The sequence below is a fragment of the Candoia aspera genome, chromosome 1 (genome assembly GCF_035149785.1).
Source record: "Candoia aspera isolate rCanAsp1 chromosome 1, rCanAsp1.hap2, whole genome shotgun sequence".
Classification (NCBI taxonomy): Eukaryota; Metazoa; Chordata; class Lepidosauria; order Squamata; family Boidae; genus Candoia; species Candoia aspera.
The window spans coordinates 291706807-291724598 of NC_086153.1; the positions used below are offsets into that span (position 1 = coordinate 291706807).

Genomic DNA, 17792 nt, shown 5'->3' on the forward strand with positions numbered 1-17792 from the left:
ATTGAAAAGTTTATTGGTTTTTTTCTTTTAAAAAGTGAAATTAGAAAAAGAAAGTATGTGCTTCATAATCTGTCCCTGTACAACTTCAGTGCAGGAATGATATATTTACCTGTAGTAAAGTGACACCTGGGACCAAATTTTATATTTATAATCTCAATATGTCATGATAGCAACATCTATCCTGACATGGTGCTGACAACATTGATCTATGAATCTTCTTAAACATTTTCATAGTGCATCTGCCCCTCGAGGTTCATGCTATATGATATTGCATAGGTACAGCAACTGGCACATCCCACATAGCACATTATTTATTTATTTTGCTGGCATATCAAATCTTAAAACTGAGTTGTAAGTCTGCAGTTCAAAGCACACTTTCTTACGGGTTCCAAAACAACAGTGATTAGGTCTGAGATACAGTTGTACAATCCTAGCCCCATTTATAACAGATCCAAAATTTACACTACAACCTAATGCATGTATCCATGCCATTTTCAGTGGCCACTGCAAATGCTTCCAAAGTAGAACTGTACTATTTATAACAGATATGAGCCAGCTGAACATGGCTTTCCATGTCTCTTCATCGGCTAGTTATCCATCAAGCCAGTCTTAACAACAATATGCTCAATTGCTGGAGTTCAACTTTTGTCACATACGAAGTGTGACTAGTGGAAGATCAATTTAAAAAAATATTTAAATGAAAATCAAGTTTGATTAGATGATTTCTTGGCATACTTGCTCTTAGCCTGCCATCAATATTTCCCAAAAGTTTGCAATGGGCAGGAGCTGGTGAGGCTGGCTGGCTGTTTCACAAAATGAAGTATTGAAAGATGATGAAAATCATTCCCAGAGCTATCCCACAAAGGAAGTATTTTTAAAAAACATCATGGGTAGCTGCATAACTGCTACCACCTCTGTTTGGGGACTCTAAAAGGCAAAGTGATGGAACTGCTGTTGCTTGGCTTTAGCAATGTGGATAAAATCCAGGCAATTTTATGGCAAGTGGGAGGCTTCAATTCAGCAATTAAAGATACAGGCCAGTGAAGCCAACAGTCTGTAAGCAAAATGGTGAGGCACCCCAACAAAAGCTTTGCACTGACATGATGAATTTGGCTCCTGACAAACATGCAGTTCTGGTTTGCATCTCAGCTTGCTTGTGTTGCTCATCTGCAGTCTGCCATAGAGGATCCTTCGTAAAGTTCCTTCCCACTGAACCAGAAAATGTAACTAAAGTGCAAATAAGACTCAGGTTTCTCCAACTATTTCAAATGTTTAATATTTTTATTACTAGTATTGCCAACTTCATCTTGATATCATACGAGATTTGGTAATATTCTTCATTCTCGTGGTATTCTTCAATTAAAAGGCAAGAAGAACAGAGTGGTGCTTATGCCAAAGAGAAGAGATTGGAAGCCGCCATGAGTACCATCACTGTAATATGCAAATATTAGACAGTGCCAAAAATAGTGCATTGAAGAGTATCCAATAATCATCAGAAACAGGCCATGTAATCTTTGGATCTTATTGCTTGCAGATAGTCCAAAAATCATCACTACACAAAAATTGTATCCGGTCAATCGCTATTCAGTCTTCACTGAGAACGGCTTCTGTCTTTCCTGCATCTGCAATGAATAATTGAAAACATGGTTAAACAGTCAATCAATCAATCAATCCATACACAACCCCTACACAATGTTAATAAGGATGAACATTTCATATGCTCTTTGGTCATTTGTTCTATTTTTATTACATTCTATCTCAGAGTAATATACATAAAATGATAAAAACAATGTAATATAACCATCAAAATTAGCAGAAGGCATAAAACTATACCCCCCAAAAAAACCAATAAAGAAAAACAATCTAACTGTAAGTTAAACACAGACTGTACATTTAATTCCACTTCCAAATTCTCTTCAGAATGCCTGAGCAAACAGAATTTTAATTTAAGTTTGAAAAGAATATGGAGTCAATAGAAGATATGTAGCTCAGGGTTGAACTGTGGAGTCCTTGGTGCTCTCTGAGCTTGTTTGTTTGTTTGCAGACATTTCATTACCCAGTTGTAACATCGGTGCTAGTTAGTGTGGGTTTGCTCCCTGTTTATATACAGTAGCTTGCCCTGCCAGTGTTGGTGGGGGTGGGTGTTTCTTCTTGGTAGTTCCTTGATTAAGGTATTGTTTTCTGCTTGATTGTTTGCCTGGTGTCAATCCCTCCTTATCTGGGTGTTGGCTGCGGGAGAGGATGTGTTCTGGTCTTTTTGTTTCCTTCTTAGCTTTTATATTGGCTCTTTTGAATGGTGTGTAAATGTGGTTTATATTGAGTCAATCCAATCATCTTTGGGAAGATATTCCTAAATCAGCTGCTATCACAGAAAAGACCCATTTTTTGTACATGTGTAGTACTTCTCTGAAGAAAGATATAGAGAATTTCCCGTGAAGGTCTTGGTATAGGCAGGAAGGTATGAAACACATTATTTGACTTTTTGGTTCCCAGTCATTTAGGGATGAAATAGGCATAAACACGAACAGTCTGCAGAAACTTGTTTCAATGTATAGCTTGCATTTATGGATTGGGTACAGGTGTTCCCTATGTAATTAATTTTGCAATATCAGGACACAGTAGATAGTATACATCAGAGATAAAAAATTATCATACCAACTAAATTCCTGAATTTCTTTTTGGCTTCTGCTCTTTCTTCAGCATCGAAATACCACACAGTCATGGCATATCTGTGAAGGAAAAAAACCCATGATCCATTACATCGAGGCTGTACTGCATCTTTGGAAATGCACTGAGCATACAACTTAATATGTTGCTTGGTGACTTTACATGGCAATATTTTCAAATATGAAGACAGTCAGATGGTTAATAAACCACATTCTTCTGGCACCTTCAGTTGTGCTGAGACTGCAACTCCCATTATTCTCAGCCAATAATGCAAGCCCAACCAATCTGGAGGGCACCAGCTTGGGGAAAGTTGTTGTGAAGCAGTCCTCTTAAACTGCCAGGTCTTGCTTACATATTACTATGTAAAGAGGTGTCATCAGAAATATTAACACATTCTCTAATCAAGGCAAGAACAATTACTGAGAAGACAACAGCCCTACTGATGCAGTCATGTTGAAAGTGGGCTTCACAATTTAATTCAGTACCACAAATAATTGTCATGGGTGCTAGTGACTAAGAGAAAAATGTTTGGATTCCAAGAAAGCCATTACTCACAACTTACAATACAGATCAAAATGCACCTGCCAAACCCGAATTAGTTAAAAAAACAAATCTCTCAAAGGGTTTGTGTGTGCACACATGTGTATAAGTATGTGCTTTAAACAGGGCTGAATAAAATATCTGGCACCCAGAACTAGAGGGTAGAAACACCTATTGAGCCAGGAAGCTAATGTTAATTTGCATAGCTGCATACTATGTGTATATAAATAGTGAATACCAATGAGTAGGTGTTCAATACAGAATTTAAACATAAAAAATGTGGTAGTCATTTCCTTTTCAATAAAATTATTATTAGAAAAATGTCAGAAAAGAACACACGTTCATATCAAAAAAGTGTTTCCACATTAGTTTCATCAAGTTTCAACTCTTATATGATAGACACTTACTCTTCTTCGATAGAATTCCTGAATTAAATGACTTAACCAGAATATTGGTCCTTTCATTTAGCAAGGTTGACAATTCATATTTCAGATGTCTGTTAGAAAGAGGGGTCCTTCCTGGACCTGCTTCATGCAATCATTTTATTGATAATGCTGGGGAATGTACACCTGACTATGCATGCAGTCTACCACCATGCAAGAGGCTGCTTTCCTATATAGTTATTTTTAAAACCCACACCTGTAGTCTTTACCTTGTTGCATAGGAAGGCTGCACTTCATGTGGGTTTCTTCGGTCTGACCAGAAAAAAAGTAATCTGTCAAAGATGGGCTCAACATCAGCTACATAGGACTTGCCCTCTGGGAATATTCGTAGAATCCCCCCATGCAGCTTAAACAGAAAGAAAAGAACAACATTCATTTTTTGATTACACAGTAAATTTGTAAGCAGATCTTAAAATGGCTTATTTTGTATATATGTGCATAAAAAATAAGCCAGATGGGGAGATTTACTGAGGACCCTACTGGACATGAATGGGGAGGATGAGGAACTCATCTGCTGATGAAGCATTCACCACATCCATTGAGGGGAATGGCCCTTTTGTCTTCCTACAACGGAAGACAATCATTAACCCAATCCCAGGACTGACTGAGGTATGTACCATTTTTGTTGCAGGTCCTGAAGGGTCTTTGGATACAATACACTCCAAACTCTTGCCAAACCACATTTTCTCTGCTCTGCTGTACTGGTGGACATTTTGACCAATGTGCCTGGAGACGACTAGCACCAATCTAGGTGCACGTCTGTCAACTGAGAAGCACAGCTTCCTATGGCCATCAATCAGCCTTCCAGCAGGGAGCCAGTTGCACCATTTGTGAAATCAAAAATATTAATGGGAAAAATTGGTAGTAAATGGGTCAGCTTGAAGCATTGATCATTTCTTTTCTCTGGTGCCATGAACAGAACTAGGAATCCTGATAAATACAAGTTGAGTGCATTTTTTAAATGAGCAATCATATCTAAGGGCATGATAGTCGTTAAACATAAAGGAAGTAAAAAGTAATTTATGGATAATACAATTCTTTAAAAATGCATTTTTTTTGCTTAGCAAATTCATTTGTTCTATTGTGGTTATTGAACAATTCTTAAAATGAATCAACTATTAATAGGGGTAGGTGGGGAAAAACAATGCTCTGTTTCTCAAGACCTTCTGACCCTGATTTTGTCTGCTTTTCCATAAGAGACCTGTTGTACATTTCCATATAAACTACAATGCATGTTTTTTCTGTGTTTTTGTTATGACAGACTTCTCACTATCACATCCAGTTGGAAAATTTGGACCACCCCCATCGCCAAACTTAGCATTGTACAGTATATAATGAGCAAAATGTTTAAAGAAAAAGAACGTATTTTCTGCTGGGAAATCCTGATTCAGTATCCTTAACTGTTGGACTTCAAACCCATATCTGACTCCTTAATCCCATGGAAAAAAACAAAGATGGGGTGGGGAATCACTGTTTGCTCAGCCTTTTCAGAAGCAGGCACCATAGTATAACTTCATCTAAAACTAAGGGTATTCTTCCAATTTATTTAAATTTAAAACATTTAATTTGTTATAGCATTTAAAACTGTGCAGAATCCCTTGAGATCTCATCAGAGAATACTTCATTTAGCTGTTTATCTTTTTTTTCCCCAAAAAGCTGGAAGATTCTCACTATCTAGTGATGGTGGAAGTCACAGTGTCCAGAGGTGCTGCACAATCAACCAGTAATCATTATTGTTATTGTTAGATTTATATCCCTGCTCAAGGAGACTTACATAGAGATTTTACTTCATTATGTTCCCACCATCACCATCCTGTCTGGAAAGCTGATTGAGAGAGAATGCTTGGCTCCAATTCATAATTTTTGTGAGACTTGAACCTGGGTCTCCCCAGACATTTTTTTAATTATTAATTTTTATTGGAGATTCTTTTTACAGAGTAAAAACAATACAAATTTTAAAAAAGGAAAGTAAGAAAAAGTGATAAGTAAATAACTAAGAAATAAAGAGAAAAGACATAAAGGAAAGAAAAAGAAAAAAGATATAAAGAAGCGGCTTCCAATCTTCTTTATAGTGATTATAAATACATTTATATTTTATCCTCTCTCTCTATAGTTAGATTATGCTTCCCTTCTTCCCATATTCTACCCTATCTAATTGTCAAACCCATAAGTCACAAGTTCATTTTTTTTCATTTTCAGCAAGAAGTCCATAAAGAGTTTCCAGTCACTAACAAATGTAGTTGTTGTCTTTTGTCTAATCAAACAAATCAATTCTGCCATTTCTGCAAGTTCTCTCATCTTCACCAACCGTTCCTCCATTGTGGGTATTTCAGAATCTTTCCATCTCTCTTTATTTTGTAAAATCCACCAATTGTCTCTTTGCTGTAATTAAACAATCAACATTCCCACAAAGGTAGGGTTTTTATGTTTAATTATTTCAGATGTATGCCAAAAGCACTTTCGCCAAAATATTACAGTTTTAAATTTAACTGTCCCCTTTATCTGTTTAAAAATTTCTCAGATCAAAATCTTGTTAAGCTTTTTGCTATGTTTAAATTTTTAAAGCTATTGTTTTGCTCTTTTCCTTTCTTTAACCCAGAATGAAGGATGACTCATTGAGTGTTTTTTTTTCCTCCTGCTGTTCCAAAAATCTCTCTTTAACTTTCACAAATGTATTTAAGTAAATGAGGTTTTGATCGAACCCAGTCTCCTTAAAGGCTCCGCTGAGACTGTGAGCTAGATTTCTCTCCTTCATCTCCTAGCTGCTCAACTCACAAGTCGACTACAAGGATATTCAAATCCTGCAGTCTCCTCCTGAGGAGCAGCTGTCTGGAGTGCAGGTGGGTGATCTCTTGGTCTCTCCTTGTCTAGAGAGGCTCCACTGGCCAGGACTTGTTGCCTGGCCACTGGTCTGCGCCACAGTGTCATCTCTACTCCCTTGGAGACATCCTAGTTCACCATAGTCCTCACCCGGAGCCAAGTCTCCCCTGCCTTAATAGAACACTTTAATGTAACACCATTCTGTGCATGCCATGTTGACAGTGAGGTTTTGCAGCCAGGTTGTTATCATCATGCAATTTACATCTTTCCTATCCAGATGGCATTTGTGGTCTTTTATGACAAGTAAGCCCTGGCTTACCACCAAATATATATTCAACAGAGGACTGCAGCCAGTTATGAGTTCTCCCAGTATGGTTGTTACATTGCCATTAACATATAGAGTTTTAAAACATATAAATAATTGCCTCTACTGCTCAGATCTTCAGCAAAGGATCGTTACCTTGTCGTGGTGCTGGAGCTTGAGCACCTCAATGATGCCATGAGCTAAACCGTGAAGGGCCACCCAAGACGGGAAGGTCATGACAGAGAGGTCAGACTAAATGCGATCCCTGGGGAAGGTAATGGCAACCCACCCCAGTATTCTTGCCGTGAAAACTAAATGGATCAGTACAACCAGAGATATGTCGGTATACCATCGGAAGATGAGACCCCCAGGTTGGAAGATGGTCAAAATGCTACTGGGGAGGAACAGAGGATGAGCTCAACTAGCCCCAGATGTGATGACGCAGCTAGCTCAAAGCCGAAAGGACGGCTAGCGGCTGACGGTGCTGGTGGTGAACGGCAAATCCGATGTTCTAAGGATCAACACACCATTGGAACCTGGAATGTAAGATCTATGAGCCAGGGCAAATTGAATGTGGTTATTGGTGAGATGTCAAGATTAAAGATAGACATTTTGGGCGTCAGTGAACTGAAATGGACTGGAATTGTCCTGATTACCAGGAAACACACTGAGACAATGACTTGGTCTCTAATATTTATTAGTAGTACTTAACAAGAATCCTAACAAACTGAGGAAGCGTGGGAAAAACCCAGCCATATAAACCCCAAAGGTTAAGGCGGTCCCGATCTGTGTCTCTTTGAATGGCTGAACAGTTCCTCAGTGCTATGCATGCGCTTGACAGTCTGGGTGGGAGCCCCCTGCTCGCCATCCTTACTCATGACAGGAATGGGCCACTTCACATCAAATGACCACCAGATCTACTACTGTGGACAAGAGGACCACAGAAGAAATGGAGTAGCCTTCATAATTAATAGTAAAGTGGCTAAAGCAGTGCTTGGATACAACCCAAAAAACGACAGAATGATCTCAATTCGAATTCAGGGCAAGCCATCTAACATCACAGTGATCCAAATATACGCCCCAACCACAAATGCTGAAGAAGCTGAAGTAGAGCAGTTCTATGAGGATCTGCAGCACCTACTGGACAACACGCCTAAAAGAGATGTTATTTTCATCATAGGAGACTGGAATGCTAAGGTGGGCAGTCAAATGACACCTCGAATTACAGGTAAGTATGGCCTGGGAGAACAAAATGAAGCAGGACATAGGCTGATAGAATTTTGCCAAGGCAATTCACTCTGCATAACAAACACTCTCTTCCAACAACCTAAGAGACGGCTTTATACATGGACTTCACCAGATGGACAACACCGAAATCAGATTGATTACATCCTTTGCAGCCAAAGGTGGCGGACATCTGTACAGTCGGTAAAAACAAGGCCTGGAGCTGACTGTAGTTCAGATCACGAACTTCTTCTTGCACAATTTAGGATCAGACTAAAGAGATTAGGGAAGACCCACAGATCAGCTAGATATCAGCTCACTAATATTCCTAAGGAATATGCAGTGGAGGTGAAGAATCGATTTAAGGGACTGGACTTAATAGATAGGGTCCCGGAAGAACTCTGGACAGAAGTTGGCAGCATTGTTCAGGAGGCGGCAACAAAATACATCCCAAAGAAAGAGAAAACCAAGAAGGCAAAATGGCTGTCTGCTGAGACACTAGAAGTAGCCCAAGAAAGAAGGAAAGCAAAAGGCAACAGTGATAGGGGGAGATATGCCCAATTAAATGCAAAATTCCAGAGGTTAGCCAGAAGAGATAAGGAATTATTTTTAAACAAGCAATGCGCGGAAGTGGAAGAAGACAATAGAATAAGAAGGACAAGAGACCTCTTCCAGAAAATTAGAAACATTGGAGGTAAATTCCAGGCAAAAATGGGTATGATCAAAAACAAAGATGGCAAGGACCTAACAGAAGCAGAAGAGATCAAGAAAAGGTGGCAAGAATATACAGAAGACCTGTATAGGAAGGATAACAATATCGGGGATAGCTCTGATGGTGTGGTTAGTGAGCTAGAGCCAGACATCCTGAAGAGTGAGGTTGAGTGGGCCTTAAGAAGCATTGCTAATAACAAGGCAGCAGGAGACGACGGCATCCCAGCTGAACTGTTCAAAATCTTGCAAGATGATGCTGTCAAGGTAATGCATGCTATATGCCAGCAAATTTGGAAAACACAAGAATGGCCATCAGATTGGAAAAAATCAACTTATATCCCCATACCAAAAAGGGGAAACACTAAAGAATGTTCAAACTATCAAACAGTGGCACTCATTTCACATGCCAGTAAGGTAATGCTCAAGATCCTGCAAGGTAGACTTCAGCAGTTCATGGAGCGAGAATTGCCAGATGTACAAGCTGGGTTTAGAAAAGGCAGAGGAACTAGAGACCAAATTGCCAATATCCGCTGGATAATGGAAAAAGCCAGGGAGTTTCAGAAAAACATCTATTTCTGTTTTATTGACTATTCTAAAGCCTTTGACTGTGTGGACCATAACAAATTGTGGCAAGTTCTTAGTGGTATGGGGATACCAAGTCATCTTGTATGCCTCCTGAAGAATCTATATAACGACCAAGTAGCAACAGTAAGAACAGACCACGGAACAACGGACTGGTTTAAGATTGGGAAAGGAGTACGGCAGGGCTGTATACTCTCACCCTACCTATTCAACTTGTATGCAGAACACATCATGCGACAAGCTGGCCTTGAGGAATCCAAGGATGGAGTTAAAATCTCTGGAAGAAACATTAACAATCTCAGATATGCAGATGATACCACTTTGATGGCTGAAAGTGAAGAGGAACTGAGGAGCCTTATGATGAAGGTGAAAGAAGAAAGTGCAAAAGCTGATTTGCAGCTAAATCTCAAAAAAACCAAGATTATGGCAACCAGCTTGATTGATAACTGGCAAATAGAGGGAGAAAATGTAGAAGCAGTGAAAGACTTTGTATTCCTAGGTGCAAAGATTACTGCAGATGCTGACTGCAGTCAGGAAATCAGAAGACGCTTAATCCTTGGGAGAAGAGCAATGACAAATCTCGATAAAATAGTTAAGAGCAGAGACATCACACTGACAACAAAGGCCCGCATAGTTAAAGCAATGGTGTTCCCTGTAGTAACATATGGCTGCGAGAGCTGGACCATAAGGAAGGCTGAGCGAAGGAAGATCGATGCTTTTGAACTGTGGTGTTGGAGGAAAATTCTGAGAGTGCCTTGGACTGCAAGAAGATCCAACCAGTCCATCCTCCAGGAAATAAAGCCAGACTGCTCACTTGAGGGAATGATATTAAAGGCAAAACTGAAATACTTTGGCCACATAATGAGAAGACAGGACACCCTGGAGAAGATGCTGATGCTAGGGAGAGTGGAAGGCAAAAGGAAGAGGGGCTGACCAAGGGCAAGATGGATGGATGATATTCTAGAGGTGACGGACTCGTCCCTGGGGGAGCTGGGGGTGTTGACGACTGACAGGAAGCTCTGGCGTGGGCTGGTCCATGAAGTCACGAAGAGTCGGAGGCGACTAAACGAATAAACAACAACAATTGCTCAGATGCATCCAAATTATAAGAAATGTCCCTATCTCATCTATTCATTTTTGTATATTTTTTAAAAGAAAAAGATAGCATTTTTTTTTCTTTTCCACTCTGAGAAAAGTCTAGGGGATTTCACTGAGTCACATTAAAAAATAATGCTCAAGTTTTCCTGGGCATCCAGATGAGTTGGGCGTTGTTTGAAGTGGGCACTTTTCTAGATTCAGAGCTCTGAACAGCTGAAAAATGATGCTTTTGACAATCAGCAAACCTAAAGGCAGAATGTCAACTTGCTTATCCTTAAATATATCACAGCAAACAGCCTCTAAGCTCCACACACATGTGTTAGCAAACACAATGCTTTTTATGAGGCTAAGGCATGGCAAAGACAGGGAGAAGTTTTCATGATCTTATACATAGGGCAAAATCAAACAAATATTCTTTTTCAAAGGCTGTTTTATATGGGGCAAAAAAATTAGACCACAACTAATCCTGCCAATCTTCACTTAAATTGCCTCAGTTGTCAGAGTCCATTCATTCCTTTACAGGCACCCATTTGTTTTCATCAAACTAAATCCTTTGTTATTTGTATCTTTAAACAGTGACAGTCATGCCAGCGGCTCAGAAACTCTAAGCTGCCCCCATCTTCAATAAACAGTCTATCCAACTGAAATTAAAAAATAATACAACCATGAAATGGATTTAGCTTCACATCTTAGCTACCCAGAAGCTAGAAATTCAGAAATTCCCCAGTACTTCATAAAATATGAAAGAGCAAAACAATAGTTGCATGGAGAAGGAGTATTGTTTCTGGAGTAGGTTTCTTTGAGTCTGCATCTCAACATGTGAGGACCTACATACCTTTGAATCCCAGTTCTTGTTCAGGTAATAAATGCAGGTGATACAGCGCCCATCTCCATTGGGATTGTCCACATGACGCACATAGCCAGTTCCATTCCCAGGATAGCAAGCTACCATAGCCTGGAAGGTGATATAACAAGAAAAAGAACAGTGCTTAGTTTTTTTTTCTTAATTTGGTAGGTTTTAAAACATTTCTACTTGCTCTTCAGATGTACATCAAAATACAGTTCCAAAGTATCTGTACTACAACTGAATGGTTTCTGTAGATGCTGTTAAGCTTAGTCATACATATTATATTTTTCAAAGTAATTCTGCTCCTATTAAGCAACGCTTTTAAATAGGAATGCTCCTAGTGAAGATGGTGACATTGAGCTGATTCGCCAGCAAACGTAGGCTGGATATTAGAACCAAATGAAATTGAGGAACAGTCAGTAAAGGAACTGTGGAGACTATGAATAATCTTTAAAATTCAGCAGGGTTTTACTTTATTTTATTGAATTATTTGATTAATTTATATGGCTGCCCATCTTGTAGCTTAGCAACTCTGTTTAAGAAATCTGAAATGAAACAATTAAGATGTGAGTGAGCACAGTGTAAAGGCAAATGGTTGGAATATGATCTTAAGATCCATTCCATTCCTACTGGACATTATTGAGAATATATATAGTTATACCTACAACTGTCTCCCCTCCACCACAAACATGACTGCCTTTACAAACATACATTGGGATCTGAGTGGAGTAGTCTTCTCTATATTAGTTATCTTTCCTGGGCATTTTTACATTTATTTCAGATTTAAATTATTTTTCAGAAAAGGGTACATCTCACCAAAACACCCTGCCTTAAGTGAGTATCCTTGAAATGGGCTGATACTACAATTCTGCAACTGCTAAAACTGACTATCAGTCCCTATACTTTTGGACGTACTAGGACAGTTTTCTCAGCAAGCTTTGGTAAAATGAATGGTAAACAGAGAGCAGTGTAGCTTTCATTTCACTGAACCTACACACAAGAACTTGTTCTTTGGAGAAGTATCCCTAAGCTTGTTGAAGAGTGTGAACACCACTATTTTCAGGTATCATAACTCAAGCTTTCCCCTCTATACTCCCACTAGATAAACATAATCAAATAATCCATTTTTTACCTCTCAGGATGTTTATATCTAATGCCTTGAGGAGAGTAAAACTGAGATACTGTATGCAGATGTTTCATTCTTTGCCTGAATGGGACTGTAAACACCTCCCTGTCAGGGCTTAAACCACAGAATTAGCCAAACGTGTTTCAGAAGTAATTTCTCGTTTTAATATTTTCATGCTTGCTAATATAACCATCCTCATTTTGTGGAGTTAATCAAAAGGCCAAATATGAAGCCACCCACCTTAGGAACCATAAGGGACTGTTACAGAGGATATGAGAGAAAGCATTATTTAGTACTGGCTAGGGAGGAAGTGGGCTTTTCACAGCATATACTCATTTATTCTGCTTTGTTTTAAGCAACTAGAACCATGTCAGAGGCCCAAGGCTGCCGTTCCTGATGATAGTAATCACACCATTACCATTTCATGGAACCCAAAGCCATCCCGCCTGAGGAGGCAGATGTTGCCACAGCAGCATATTCCTCACCTCATTTTTCTCTTAGTCTGAGGCAAATGGTATTAGAGGTTAAGACCACAATCTGATGAGAGGGCTGTGAAAAAAGGTTATAGCTGGTAGGACAGCAATGCAACCATCACTCACAATGGCTTGGGATTATTAGAACCGGACTGCTACATTTCTACAGGGCAACAAGCTGGGGAAGTGGGCTCTGATTATATCCCCTTCTCTCTCCCCTCTTCCAAAACAAAACCCGATAGTGTACTAGTTAGGCATTTTTAAAATCCTTGCTTAGTTACCACCAAAGACCATTTACATTGCAAAGAAAGACAAAACAAAAACTTATTTCAACAAATGATTTTTCTTATTTATTTGAGAAACCTAGACACAATGAAAGAACATTTTTTTTAAAAAAAAAATCTCTTTTCATGAAAAGCAAGATAGAATTACCAGCTCTTAGAAGTTAAAAATGGAAAGATTGCAAACCCAATTATTCATCATCTGCTTCACCACTCTTTTCTCACAAGAACTTCAGTCCACCATTTACCACATATTCCTGTTCATTTCCACAGCTTAATAGACACTTGGCTCTGTGAATTTTTACTGTCCCAGTTATATATTGGAGGAGGAAAAAGGGCCTCAAGTCACTTCTCCTTGAACAGCTGATTCAGATCTAACTTCACTGCCAACTGTAAAGATATACGTGAATTAGATTTGGATGCAATATGCAACTCGTGCAAGGATTAAATCGGAAAGATAACCTATAAGAGACTACCTGCTATATTGCATGGACTGGTCCTACTGGAACATATGTAAACTCATGCTCTTTCTGAAAATGATGCATGCAATCCATCCAAAGTTTAGAAGATTTACGTTTGAATGGAGCTGGTATGGTATAATTATTAAAGCAGGAATAAGAAATCTAAAACCTTCCAGCTGTGATTAGAATCTCCTTCTTGCTAGCTGCAGTCAAATGCTAGTCCAACAGTATCTCGACTGTCCGAGGGCCCCCATTCCTAAGACTCAAATTTAATCCCCAGTATCACAAAGTAGGAAAATCTGAAATATCTGAAAGCCTGAAGACCTACTTTAGGACTTTGCCTATGTTCTGTATGCCCATCTTCAAGAAAAGCTATATATTTGAATGGAAGTTTTACACATGACATATATACCTTCACAAAAGGAGCAGGTACCTCAGTTTAAAAATGAGGGCAAAAAGGACTGTTGAAATATTATAATTGTTCCTAAACCAGCAAAACAATTTGCATCAAGGTTTAAAGAGGAGAATATTTTTGGATCTTCTAGGACTTTAATAAGATTATCAAAGCTCCAGCTGGAATAATTCCAGCACAGATGAGGCTGGCCTCCATGCAGAAACCTGGTTGTTGAGTACTTCTTTTGGATGAACCCAAAAGCAAATATTGGAGAGAGAAAACAAAGAGGACCAGAAGGAGGAGCCAAATGTCACATCAATAATTATATAATGTAGCTTCAAAAAACTGAAAGTGGCTGAATCAACACAAATCACATCTTCCTCTACCAGTGCCACAAATAAAATTATGCACTTTACATTTTGATAGCTGTGATATTGATATATAAACACCAATTTTATTCGAAGTCCTTGTTTCTGTGCTTCATGCTGCTTTTTTAAAATTGTTAAACTCTATTACTGAAACACACCTTGGAATCCACTTTTGATAGTGACAGATGACACAAAAATATTGTAAACAACACAAAAATCTTGTAAACAAGTATATAAGACAAAGAAGATAAGTTATTCCAAACAGCGTTGTTTATTTTTAAAAAGGGGAAGTGCACTTGAAGTAGACTGTGTTTTCTTACAATAGGTTACTGTAAACTAGAAGCATGTTGAAAGCCTGTTTGAACCAGGCTTGGAAACAAAATCCTGGGATCTTAACAGCCAAACTCAAAGTCAAGGCAATCTCTAAAACAAGGATGCAGAATTGTTCAAGTCAAGGACATGCTACACATGACCTTAAGTAGCATAGAGAAGGATTCCTTTCCACAGCACCTTTCGCAAACATGCCTTTTACAAGACTAGGGTGGATGGTGGAGTGGGGATATTGATTTCCTGAGCCCCAAGTTTCAAGATTCTGGGATTGAGGAGCAACATTTCTCACTAACCAGCTTCAACAAGAGAAACCAGTTATTTCCAGATCAATTGGGGGTTGGGAAGGGAAATCTCATGCAGGGGCAGTCAATCCACTTCATTTTGAATTCAGATGAAAAGAAGCTGAATTAGTTGTTTACAACTGCAATGTTTCAATGCTGCAGACTGGCAGCACCCTATTGAAAACTTCATCTCCAAAGCAGCAAGACAGTTTTAGGCTCACCTTGTGAGTCTTGCCTCCTGCAGATGGCTAGAGGTATCCAAAGGAAAAATTCTACTTCAAGCATCATTTTTCCAGATGTAGCAGTGTCAGCCAACTGTAGTGTAATGTCCCAGATATGTTCTCAATACTGGCCAACAGTTAAAGTCATAGCTTCTTATCCTCACCTATGCAGTTGCCTACAAATCCTCTCCTGATTTAGCATCTCCATTTGGAAGGATCCAAGAAGAGGACCTAAAGAGTCCTTGACTGCCATCTACCTAATACTATCAGCAGCTATTTATACTGTGTTGACCATGGTTCTTGATATTCATTCTTAGCTTAGACCTTAATAGTGATTTTTAGTCTTTTCAAAATGTAATATTTTCAGTTATCCAGAATTAACAAATGTTATGTGGGAAAATGACAACCTCCATGACATTTTAAAATGCCTTGTTTATTCATCTGTATTTTACCTTTACAGTCCCTTATTTTTTTTATAGCTGTTTATATACTTCCTTTAATGACTAATAATTTTTTTAACAAAACCACCAGTGTTGTGAATGAACAGACTGATTAGTCAATTTCTGTTTCATTTCCCACCAATCAGTATATCACCCTTAGAGCTGATCAGTTTGCTCCAGCTTGAATGTAGGCTACTGACCGTTTCTCAAGGGAAGGAACACCCATCATCAATTTCTGCCCAACCCAGCCCACCAGGAAGGCAACCTCTGCCCATCTTCTTCTTCTGCTATATATCAAAAGTAATGTTTTCTGCCTTGTGTCTGCTCAAGCTGTAGTGCCCTGTTTACCACTGTACTTCATTTCATTATAGGCAACCGCCTCCACTCTACTTGGCTTTTAACCAATGAAATTGATAGAGTTCTGCCATTTTCCCCTTCTATCTTGAAATAAATAGTAAAACTGTGGTGTGTATTTTTTCTTTTTCTTTTTTTACTGATCCAGGAAGGGTAAAGAGGAAAGGACATTCACCAATCAGGGATCATGTTAAACCCAATTCAGAGAGAACTACCGGTCATGACCTGGCCAAAGTGGAGGAAGGGGATGAAATACAGAAGAGGTTTTTGAAAGCCAGCTTCATTTCCAGCTGATTTACACACAGGAGTCCAACACTTTAAGGTTGGAGTGTGGAAAAGCCATTACAATGAAAACAGTGGATTTCAGCTGATAGAATTTGTATTTAAAAAAACAGAAGCCTTTAAAATAAAATGCTTAGCATTCCCAAGAGAGAAAAATCTAGCTGTAATTCTACACCACTTAGCATTACTTTATATCAGCTCACTTCCAAATGGCTAGCCCTTCAAACTTTTCCTATCTTTAACCATATTGCCCAAAGAAGAGTTTTAACAAATTCTAAAGCATGCAACTATTCTAAAATTTTAATTGGTCTAAAGAAAGATATTGTCACTGTGGATTTTTGATTCTGATTCTTGTTAAACATACTAGGTTAGACTAGTAATGATTCAGAATCAACTGGCACAGTATCTTATTTGGTTCACCAGTCATGGGATCAGATGTTTAATGGTTGTTCCAGATGGCCTCCAGGAAATACAAGAGGTCTTGAGAACTGGTGAATTATTAACGCTGATCACAGTGTATAAATCTCCACAGGAATGTCCTTATACTCCACAATGTGTACCAAATTAACTCATGACATGGGGTGGGGGCAGTGAATGGGGAGGACATTGGTCACACTGGTAGTACCGTTGATCACAAGGGCCAGATCAAAATCAAATTAAATTTCATTCATTTTGGGGCAAGGGGGAGTCACATGCAAAATTTGCCTGTTGAAATCATCAATGCTATCCACTTGGTTTGACTGAATTATATTGCAAGACTGAGGGTTAATTTTCAGGGTATAAATTAATGAAATACGTAAATAAAAGCCTGCAATCCCCATTGTAAAATGTTCTGTCAAAACTGGCTGCATTTTGTCACATTGCATTTTTAGGACAAAGAAAAATGCTAAAGGCCATGACAACAACACTGAGGCTGAGGGGATATTCAATAGGTGTAGAATCATAATTCTGCTTGCAATGAACACCCCAGTCTCTTCCCATTATCAAAACAATTAATCTTCCTTTTGTAAGAAGGGTGTTGCCTTGCTCTTTAGCCCCACACACTTTAGTATATATTGTGATGAATATTTATCTGCAAGCATCGTATTGCTCATATGCTTTCATTTTAGCTTTCCTGCAGTCCTGACTCTGACACTTTTTTCTTTGCTTTTATAAAGTTAAAATTGCTGCCAGTGGATGTTCCCCTTTATGTCTGCAGAAACGCATGTAATTTCAAGAACCATCCAGACCAGTGCTTCTCAACCTTGGCAACTTTAAGATGGGTGGACTTCAACTCCCAGAATTCCCCAGCCAGCAAGGGGGAAAAAATTCAGAGGCTGATTTTTGGAGGGAGGCAGGACAGCTTCCAATTAGCAGAAGTAAACATTCTTTGTGCACTGATGTACACACATACATATCAACTCTTTTGGTTAGGAAGACTTCCTCAGAACTGCTGTGTGAGTTGGCTGCTGGCCAGCCATATGATGGCTTAATGACAGTGCTACGTGCAGCGCGTGAGGCTATCAGCAATCAAACACTAACTTTGCTCCCGAGTACACTTCACAG

The 17792-nt window shown here is 39.0% G+C and overlaps 1 protein-coding gene across 2 annotated transcripts in view; it reads right to left on the reverse strand.

Annotated features, from left to right (window-relative positions):
• Window positions 1–307: 307 nt before the first annotated feature.
• The window catches only part of EGLN3 (egl-9 family hypoxia inducible factor 3), a 37292-nt gene continuing 19807 nt past the window's right edge, over window positions 308–17792 (reverse strand). For both annotated transcript variants that reach the window (XM_063290030.1, XM_063290031.1), the window contains exons 2-5: window positions 11225–11344; window positions 3860–3996; window positions 2656–2729; window positions 308–1622 (exon numbers count right to left, since the gene is read on the reverse strand). In XM_063290030.1, the coding sequence (XP_063146100.1) occupies window positions 1585–1622; window positions 2656–2729; window positions 3860–3996; window positions 11225–11344 (369 nt within the window). In that variant the 3' untranslated portion in view covers window positions 308–1584. The remainder of the gene's footprint in view (window positions 1623–2655; window positions 2730–3859; window positions 3997–11224; window positions 11345–17792) is intronic.